Raw genomic sequence first — 9,845 nt, 5'->3', positions numbered from 1 at the left:
TCAAAAAAGTGACAAACATTGAAAAAAGTTTTGAAAAAAAGGACAAAAACACAAGATAAGTTAAAGATATCGATAACAAAAGTGTTTACTTTCAATTTTGACGGGAAGACAACACAAGCCCTTCTTTCCGTTGGAATGGAACCATGGTTTACGCTCAATAAATATATTACTAAATAATCGGTGTTAAAAATACTGATAATAATAACGCTACTTTGTTGTTAGCTAATAATGAATGTACCAGTTGATCCTGAGATGTGTAATAAGTGTTCTGCATGCATCAGTGCAATTTGGATTAAAGAGCAACTGTTTCAAGCTGCAAATCAATTTAAACAGAACCTTCTCAATCTGCAGTAAGTCAGGGGTCACCATCAGCAAAGAATCCCATTGGTGTAAAGTCTTCAACATACACACTCTCATATTAAGTTTACAGTTAGAGACATTTATCTGGCTTCCTCCTTCCTTCTCCTCCGTTTCTTAAGCCAAACTAACTCAACTATTTAAACTGTCATTCCAACGTTCAGCCAGTAGGTGTCACTTTGTGGCTGCAGAAAGTAGGACTTGGCCTTCTATAAGGAATCTTCAACTACTTCTGCTCTACTTCTACTTCTGCTGAGTGTTGATGGAACCACGGCTACTGTTACAGTACTAGAGCCATACCTGAACATAGACTGCATATTATATGATACCACGAAGATGTTTCTTACTGTAAAAATGCATTGTGCTCCCCTGTGTAGAATGAGTTTGTCAGATCCATACTGCACATGATGGTGTCTGCTGTGAATCAACGTGGATCTGAAACAGAGTTTTGCTATCAACTCCACTGAAGTGAAAGCATTTCCAATTTTGTTGCAGTTTTTACCCACTGCCTTTAATTTAATTCCTAACCAAACCAAATAATCCTGTTTTTATGGTAGATTATTTTTAGGCCTTTATTTGACTGGGGAGAGAGGGGGACAGCAAATGACCGCAGGTTGGAGTTGGACCCAGGCCCACTACGTCTATAAATGCTGTAACATATACCAGGTGAGCTAACCTGGCCACACACATTTCATTTTTATTTGTCATGTTTCTTTTTTCTGCTGTGATGCTTGATTTAGAGCACATATAAACCCGTTTGCAATTTGTATATTTGCTATTTGTACTATGGGAAGCAGAAGGAAACGCTGCTAGTTGATAGGTGGCCAACCGGCTGCACAGACCAATCAGAGGCAAGGATTGAGATTGTGCCTGTGCAGTCAGAATGGAGAGAGAGGGAGAAAGAAAGAGGGGAGGAGAGTTCCAGGACAGACAAACAGCTGAGACTTGGAGCAGCGTGTTGGAAGGATCAACAGGGCTCGGGGTCCAGCCAATCAGAGCCCATAGAAGTTGGGACCATGCCGGTGAGACGGGGACATGTGGCGCCTCAGAACACTTTCCTGGACACCATCATCCGCAAGTTTGAAGGACAGAGTAAGTACAAGGGTCCGTCATATCAGTGTTTGACTTTACCACTAACAGCAGGATACATTTGACACATAACTGAATAATTACATTCTATAAAGCTGGGATGAACTGAGGTGCAGTGGTGGAATGTAACAAGTATATTTACTCAAGTACTGTACAAATTCAAGGTACTTGTACTTTACTTGAATCTTTTCTTTTCCTACCACTTTCTAGTTCTACTCTGCTACATTTCAGAGAGAAATACATTCATCTAATAGATTTAGTTACTAGTTACTTTACACATTAAGATTTCTACATACAAACACATGTAGTTGATAAAATATGATTATTATAATTGAAACTAGCAACATTATTACGGCCTACATGTCCAGCTGAAATGATTACCATTAATATCACAACTGCTTGGATCCTTTACACTTTCTAAAATGGAAGGATGTTTCTGCAGAACTTTTACTTTTAGTATTTAAGTAAGTCTACTTGATAATACTTACATACTTTTACTTGAATAACATTTTCAATGCAGGACTTTAACTTGTAATAGAGTATTTTTACAGTGTGGTAGAAGAAGAAACAAGATGTATGTGTGTTTTAGGACAAATTAACTGTTTAAATGCATTTACAAACAGATGAGTAATCAGTAAATAATAATTAGTAAAATGCTATTATGGCAGAGGATTCAGAAATAAAAATGACCAATAAAATCATTTAGTATAGCCTGCACTGTTTCCTAAACATGTCTACTTGTTGTTTTTTTCTTTTCTTTTTTTTTTTTTTTTTTACAAATCACTGTCTTTTGACAACCCCTCTCTGCAGGAATTTTGACATTTTTTAAAAACATTTTCTCATCACTTGTAAAGCCATATTGAATGTGAGCAGCCTGGTTATGTTGCTACAGATTTACTGTCTGTATCCATTATACACACCCCCGGGAGCAATAAAAGTCAATGGGAACTTTAAAGCAATTCGAAATTTACAATAAAGGTTTCAGTGTTTGACATTTAAAAAAAGGAAGGAAGAAACAAGTAGTATTAATTAAAAAATATGTAACCTCCCTGCCCTGTGAGGTTTATCTGTGTGACAGATGCCTATGACTGAGACCTAGTGCATGTTTCATATAGTGGTTCCTACTAGGCCTGCACAATTCTGGGAAAAATATGAGTCATTTTTTTAGCTGAGAATTGATTATTGCCCACAAGAACCATGAAAAACGAAACAAATTGCCATTACCAAACATAAATCTTTTATTGGCACCTATAGGCCACTGCGCAGCACCACAAGCTTGTAAATATAGAGGCTTCAAAGAAGACGATGGAGAGCATTGCAGCCCTTGGGAGCGCATTAAAAATGAAAAATTAAATCGTGAACAGGGTGAATCAAGATCACGATTTTATAACGATTAATCATGCAGGCCTAGTTCCTACATCAATACATTTATTTGCCACATGAAATCAAAGGTTTACAGAGGGGGGGGGGGGTGTTCTTGTCATCATCTATGTGTTTTTAAGCATGAACGTTTAGAGGGTTATACTGTATGTTCTACAGAGAGAAGAATATACTTTTATAAGGGTTTCATGATAAAGGATGATGAGAAGTAGGACAGAATGTGGAGGAATATTAAAACTAACTAACATGCGATGTGACGGTGCGCCTCATTCAGTTCAAGATTATGCATTGCTTCAGTTGGACTATCTCCAGATTGCTTGGACTTGGTTTGAAAGACACTCCAAAGTGTTGGAAATTTAAGACAGAGGACAGTCAATTACTTCATGTCCTATGGTACTTTGATAAGGTTCAGGAATTTTGAACTGGGATACATGATAAACTACTATCAATACTATACTATACTACTACTATACTAATTTGATCTGGGAGATGGGTCAATCCTAAGCAGGATGGTTATGCACATAAGAGGCTGGGTCCAGACTAGTTTAAAATTAGAAAAACAGATTATTTTAAGAGGATGGAAAAATGAAGGGGTGCTGTCAATCCAGGGGTGGGCTTGTGAATGGCTAGGGTGGCGGCATTTGTCAGATTAGATGTCTATACTAGAAAATGAGTAAAGTACTTGTGGTTTCTGGAGGGCTCCTAAGAAGCTTTGTGCAGGGGAGAGACGTGTATGATGGGCCAAGGGTGTTTTGTTATTTATTTGGTATATGGTTTATTGTCAATGGTGTTACTATTTTGTGAAATGGTCTGAAACATTGTAGTTACTGTGTCATCTTTTCTTGATTTTTGTCTGGGTGAGTGGTGATGATGATAAAGAGGAGGGGGATGTTCATGTTGCAAATTATATGTTTTGTATGTTGTTAAAAATAAAAGATTGTTAATCACAAAAAAAAAGGGTTCCATGAGGAGAACTCTTGATGTGTCGTCCTGGCTTTTCAAGCAGCTCTGTTAGTAATGTAATAGCTGTGCGAGCATGATTACCTGACCAATGTCCTTCCAAAACAAAGGGGACCTGAGGGAATCAGTTGTATTTGTGACACCCATTGTTTCCTCTTACTCCTCATCCTCACCTTCGTCAGTAGTGGAGGGGCTCAGATAAGCAGCATTGTGATCACATACAGATCCACACTGGAAGGCATTACTGTATGACCACACAGGCTAATGGGGATTTCTGTAGAATCAACATAATAGCACTACTTTACAGACAGTCATTTATTCAAGGAAGAACTCTCATCCCCTCTAAAAGGTGTTGTTGAGGTTCAAAACTAAACTTTTAAAATAATGGACGTACCAAGTCCCAGAAGTAACTTCTGTGTGCCAAGACGGGGAGAGCTCCTCTGTGATTCAATCTGTAGAGCTCCTTCCTTACAAGCGGTACTTTCTCCGGAATGTCAGGTGCTCCCAGTAACAATTCCTAATGCAGAAATTAAACAAATATCTTCATACAGTATGTCATGCGAGATCACAATGTGTCATGGACTCCTCACATAGAACATATTTGTAAAAGGACACACATACACAGAGCAGCATCTTTACTTTCTCTGTAGACATAGAGACTTTGGAACCAGCTGCCAGACTATTTTTATATTTTTTAATTCAATGATTCAGTGAGTGTCATGCCTGGCTCAGCAGCCTGCCTGTTAAACTTAAAACTAAATTATGTAATCAACTCAAAGTCTGTGCTGAGATCATTTATCAACTTGTTACACACTCCTTATAAACAATCCACAAGAACAGCATGCTCTGGATTGCTAATAGTATCTCTTCTGACTCCATGCATGTTTTAAATTCTGAATACCAACTTCTGCCTTCTAACAGGCGATATAGTCCTTTGGTTTGGATGCAATAGGCTCAAGAACTCTTTCATACATCAGTCTATCCTGTTGCTAAACCGAAATCTGCTTTCAGTTTTTTTCTGACAATTATTTCAATATTTTTAACAATTTTCCTAAACTCTTAATGCACTAACACACACCACACACAACTGGCTAAACTTCATGCTAAAAATCACACATAGTAAACTAAACTCCAACACTAATTTGTAAAATACAATAATACACTAATACAATACACTATGTCTACCAAAACACTGCAAACATGTATTAAAATCACATAATTCTTAACACATGTTCTCGCCCAATGTCATTAAAACACTATTATCAGTTGGAAATACAGAAACTGCATTATTTTACGTGTGTCAGGTCTGCCCTTAGATAATAGTATATTGTATTGACAATAGATTGTGTTTTAAACTGCAGTTTCTCTTGAAGCCTCTCTACATTTTTTTGTTGGGTTTAGTAATGCATGCATTTTGTTTCTCTTGCTGCAGAAATTCAATACAATAATGAATGAGCCATCACTGAGTAGCTTTAAATAATGTGTCACTGCCCGATGTAAGTCGAGTGCAGATTTGAGTCACACATGCATCACTTCGCGACAAGTAGCATACAAAATGCTAACGAGTGACTTCTGTAATGTCAGTAAAAATGGACCTACTTTACAAAGTTAGTTCACTGCTGGCTACAAGATAGCACAACAAGGTTGTCAGTTGAATGGAGTTTTGAGCTAACGTTAGCAACCAAACAATCATAGATAGCTAAAACAATTTTGAAATGATTCCCATCTTCTGTTATTGTTTATAATGAGAAAAGTTTATTATTACATGTATTTTAAAAATTTCAGTATGACACGTTATGCCGTAAACGTTTAAGTCTGAGCTGATTGCACTCAACTCACATCGGGCAGAGACAGAATGTACGGTTTAAAAAAAAAAAACAGGAAGACAGAGACAGAATTGTCCTGGTACTTGTCTTCCTCTCCCTCGTGCAGAAATTTTTCTTACTTTCTTTGTGTTCATCTTTACTGTATTGTTATTTTCCACAAAAAATCTACCCAAATAGCTCCTCTTTTACTGCATTTACTACTGTACTGCCAACCGGACCACTTGACTCGGAACGGCCAACCGGCCCCCCAGACCCTGACCGGCCGACCGGACCACTTGACTCTGACCGGCCGACCAGACTCCCAGATTGGCCGACCGGCCTCCCCGACCCAGACCGGCTGACCGGACCAACCGACCCTCAGATCCACTCCCAGGGCTTCCTCCGGTCCTGGTCCCCGGGGTCCCCCTCGGGGTTCCCCGGGTCCCAGGTCCTCAGGAATCCCGGCCCCCCGTGTTTTAGGTCCCCTAAGTCCTAGTTTCCCTGGACTTTTGTCTGTCCCGGTCTCTGTGTTTGTCCCCGTCACTGTGTCTGTTCCTGTCCCTGTCTCTGTGCCTGTTCGTGTCCCTGTCCCCGTGCTTGTCCCTGTGCCCTTGTCTGTCCTCGTGCTTGTTTCTGTCCCTGTGTGTGTCTCTGTCCCAGTGTTGGTGTCTGTCCCTGTCACCGTTCCAGTCTCTGTCACTATTCCCATTCCTGTTTTCCTCCCTATCCCCACGTCCACCCCATCCAACTTAGTCTCCAAGCCCAACCCATCTGTATATCCGTTGTTCCCAACCGTCCCATCTCTGTCCCATCTGTGTCCACACCTGTCCCATCCACATGCCATTCTGTTGTGTCCGAGTCGGTCATGCCCATCCGCGGGCTTCCTCGTGCGCCCCCCAGTTGGCTCCCTTGTGCTCCTCGTGCGCCCCCCCCGTGGGCTTTTTTCATGTGCCCCTCCGTGGGCTTCTTCGTGCACCTCTCCATGGGCTTTTTTGTATACCCTCGGGCTCCCTCGTATGCCCTTTCATGGGGTCCCTTGTGCCCCCCTAATTCCTTTCCTTGTGTCCCTCTTCTGTCCCTGTGTCCCCTCTGCCTCTGTCTCTCTGTGTTTCGCTCTCTTTGTCTTTCTGTCTCTGTGTGTGTCTGCCTGTCTCACTCTTGGTGTCCCTCCGTCTCTTTCTCTCTATCTGTCTGTTTTGCTCTCTGTGTCTCTCTCCAACTCTCACTCTCTCTGTTCGCTATCCCTAATCCCTCCTTTGTGTCCTCTCCTCCAGTCCTTCGCTCGTTACCTGTCTCCTTCTAGCCTTCCTCGTGCCCTGTCCTTGTGTCCTCCCTTGTGCCCTCTCTTTGTGCCCTCTTTCCTTGTGCCCGCTCCTCATGCCCTGTCTCGGTACCTTTCCCTCATGCCCTTTTTCTCATATCTTTCTTCGTGCCCAGTCCTTGTACCCTGTTTTCTTGTGCCCTCTTCTCGTCTCGTCTGCATTTTCATCTCGTTACCTTTCCTCTTGTCATCCTGTCACCTTCGTCACTTTCATCTTGTCTTTTCTTGTTGTTTCGTCTCCTTGTCTTCTCGTTTCCTTGTCTTCTCGCCTCTTTCGTCCCCTAGCCTCCTTTGCCTCCTCGCCTTTTGTCTTCTCGTCCCCCTCGCCTCTCCTCCTTCGTCTCGTCGCCTCTTTTGTCTTGTCTCCTCCCCTCCTCGTCCATCTCGTTCCCTTATCTGTCACCTTTTTTCCTCTCCTGTCCCATCTCCTCTCCTTCTGCCCTTTTCAGGTGTCTTTCCTCGTGCCCTATCTTTGCGCCCTCTTTCCTCGTGCCCTTCTCTCGTCTCCTCTTTCGTCTTGTCTCTCTTTTCTCCTCTTTCACCCCTTGCCTGTCTCCTTATCCCTTTCGTCTTGTCTCTTTCGTCTCCCCGTTCATCGACTCCCCCCTCTCTCATCGATTCTCTTGTGTCCCTCTCTCGTCTTTTGTTTTGTCTCCTTCGTCTCGTCACCTCTCCTCCTTTGTCTTATCACATTGCCCCTCTCGTCCTGTATCCTCGCTTTTTGTCTCCTTGCTTCTTCCGTCTCCTCTTCGTCTTATCTCCTCTTTTCATCTCATCTTCTCCTCTTTTGTCTCGTCACCTCCTTTGTCTCGTCACCTCTTTCATCTTGTCTCCCCTATGGTCTTGTGTTCTAGCCTCCTGCGTCTCCGCACCTCGTTCGTCTCCGCACCTCTTTTGACGCCTTGCTGTTTGTCTTCTCGCCTTTCTCTCGCCTCCTCTCTCGTCTCCTCCATCGTCCCCTCCATCGTCTCGTCTCCCCTTTCATCTTGTCACCTCTCTCTCATTGCTTCCTCTCCCTTATTGCTTCCTCTCCCTCGTCGTCTCTTTCGTCTCCCCTCCTCTCTCGTCTTGTCTCCTCTCTTGTCATGTTTCTTCTTTTGTCTCGTCCCCTTCGTCGTCTCCTTCTCTCGTCCCCTTCGTTGTCTCTTTTTCTTGTCCCCTTCGTCGTCTCCTTCTCTCGTCCCCTCCTTCTTCTCTCGTCCCCTCCTTCGTCTCCTTCTCTCGTCCCCTCCTTCGTCTCCTCCTTTTGTCCACTCCCTCGGCTCCTCCTTTCGTCCCCACTCTTAGCTCCTCCTTCCCGGTCCCTCTCTCGCTCCCTCCTTCCCAGTCCCTCTCTTGTTCCCTCCTTGTTCCTTTTCTTGTTTTTTCCCCTGGTTTCCTGTTCTAGCTCCCTCTATTTTTGTCCCTAGTGCCCTCCTGTCCTTGCTTCCCTGTGCCCTGGTTCCCCCAGTCCCCGGTTCCCCTCTCTCCCGTATATATTTCGCCCTCTCTGGGTTGTTTTTGGTTCTTTGTGATTTGTTTTTTGACCTCTGGGATCTGTCTTTGGGGGGTGGGGGTGCTGTTGTGGTTTGGTGTTTTGGGATTATTTTGGCCTTCCTTATGTTTTTGTTAATTCTCCCCCCAGTCTTGTGTTGTTAGTCCTGTCTTGTGTTCCCCTGTGTGTCTGTCTGTTCTACTTCCTGTTTTGTTTTGGTAGTATGGTTTCTTGTCTTGTCTTGTCTTGTCTGGATTTGCTTTGTGTTTGTCTGATTGTCCTGCCCCGCCCTAATGTGATTCACCTGACGTCTCACCTGTTCCCCATTACTTCGTTACCTCTTGTATTTAACCCCTTTGTCTCTTGTCAAAGCATTCTAGTTTGTCTTGACAGCCTGTTCTGCGAGTTTGTGTGTGTTCCTGTGGATGTTCCCTGTGTTCCCGCATGCCTGTGTACTTCTCCCTTGGACGTTTTCCCTGGAGTATGCTTTGCCCGTGAGTTTTTCCAGCCCTTGCGCTCCGGCTTTGTTTTTTCACTGGATACTCATTTTGGTGTTTTTTTTGCTTGGACCCTCCTTCCCCTGCAACCCCATAACAAGGAATACTGTAAAAAAAAGATGGTCATGCAATTGAAAGAACAACCCCTGAGTGTTTCCTAGATGGGAATCAGTTGTGATTGATCTTCAATCAGCTGTTTCTCTCATTTACAGTAATAATAGGATACTGTAAAATGCCTTTTCAATTTACAATATGAACAGCTGTTCACTTGGACTTTAGCCTGTGAGTTAGGTTTAGAACTAGTACTGCCAAACAATTAAAATATTTAATCGCACATTTTTATCTATTCTAAATGTCCCTTAATTTATTTTTGTCTCATTATTTTTTCTCATTTTAATGCTCTTATCAACATGGAAAAGTGGATTGGCTTGCTTTGTGCAAATGCTTTTTTATTGAAAACAACATATAGCCTACTGTAGTTTTCAGTAAATAATCTCTTACTCAATGTAACTGTCCATTAATTAAAAATAAAAATACTTTGACGGGGGGGTATCAATTGGTATTTCTGACTGGACGTGCTGCGATGATAGCTCAGTTCGCAACAACAAAACACACACAACTTTTATCTGGTCAATGGAACCATTTGCCAACTTTTAAAAAGTAAAGCTTCCATTCAGAATCTTATGGCATCCATTTCGGCATCTCACACTCGTCATCCACTCAAAAATTAACGTTACTACTCTTTGGCCCAAACATGTGTGTGCGGCGTGCCTGTTGTTTTGTTTCTGGTCTAGTTAAAGTGTTGTAGTTTTTCTAACATTACTAGAAAAAAACTACAAAGTTTGCTAGGCCAAAAAGAACGTTAATCTGGCGATAAACAAATTAACGCTGTTAAATGGGTTTGTGTTTATGGCGTTAATAATAATAATAATACATTTATTTATAGAGCGCTTTCCATCAAA

The 9,845-nt window shown here is 42.3% G+C and overlaps 1 protein-coding gene across 1 annotated transcript in view; it reads left to right on the top strand.

The window, feature by feature from the left end:
• The first annotated feature begins 1,257 nt into the window (after positions 1-1,257).
• LOC116699831 (potassium voltage-gated channel subfamily H member 6) overlaps positions 1,258-9,845 on the top strand; it is a 142,747-nt gene continuing 134,159 nt past the window's right edge. Inside the window, exon 1 of the mRNA XM_032532621.1 lies at positions 1,258-1,449. Coding sequence (XP_032388512.1) covers positions 1,374-1,449 — 76 coding nt within the window. The 5' untranslated portion in view covers positions 1,258-1,373. The remainder of the gene's footprint in view (positions 1,450-9,845) is intronic.

This window comes from Etheostoma spectabile, chromosome 12, assembly GCF_008692095.1.
Source record: "Etheostoma spectabile isolate EspeVRDwgs_2016 chromosome 12, UIUC_Espe_1.0, whole genome shotgun sequence".
In the NCBI taxonomy this organism is placed as follows: Eukaryota; Metazoa; Chordata; class Actinopteri; order Perciformes; family Percidae; genus Etheostoma; species Etheostoma spectabile.
This window is presented reverse-complemented; position numbering and strand designations above follow the sequence as displayed.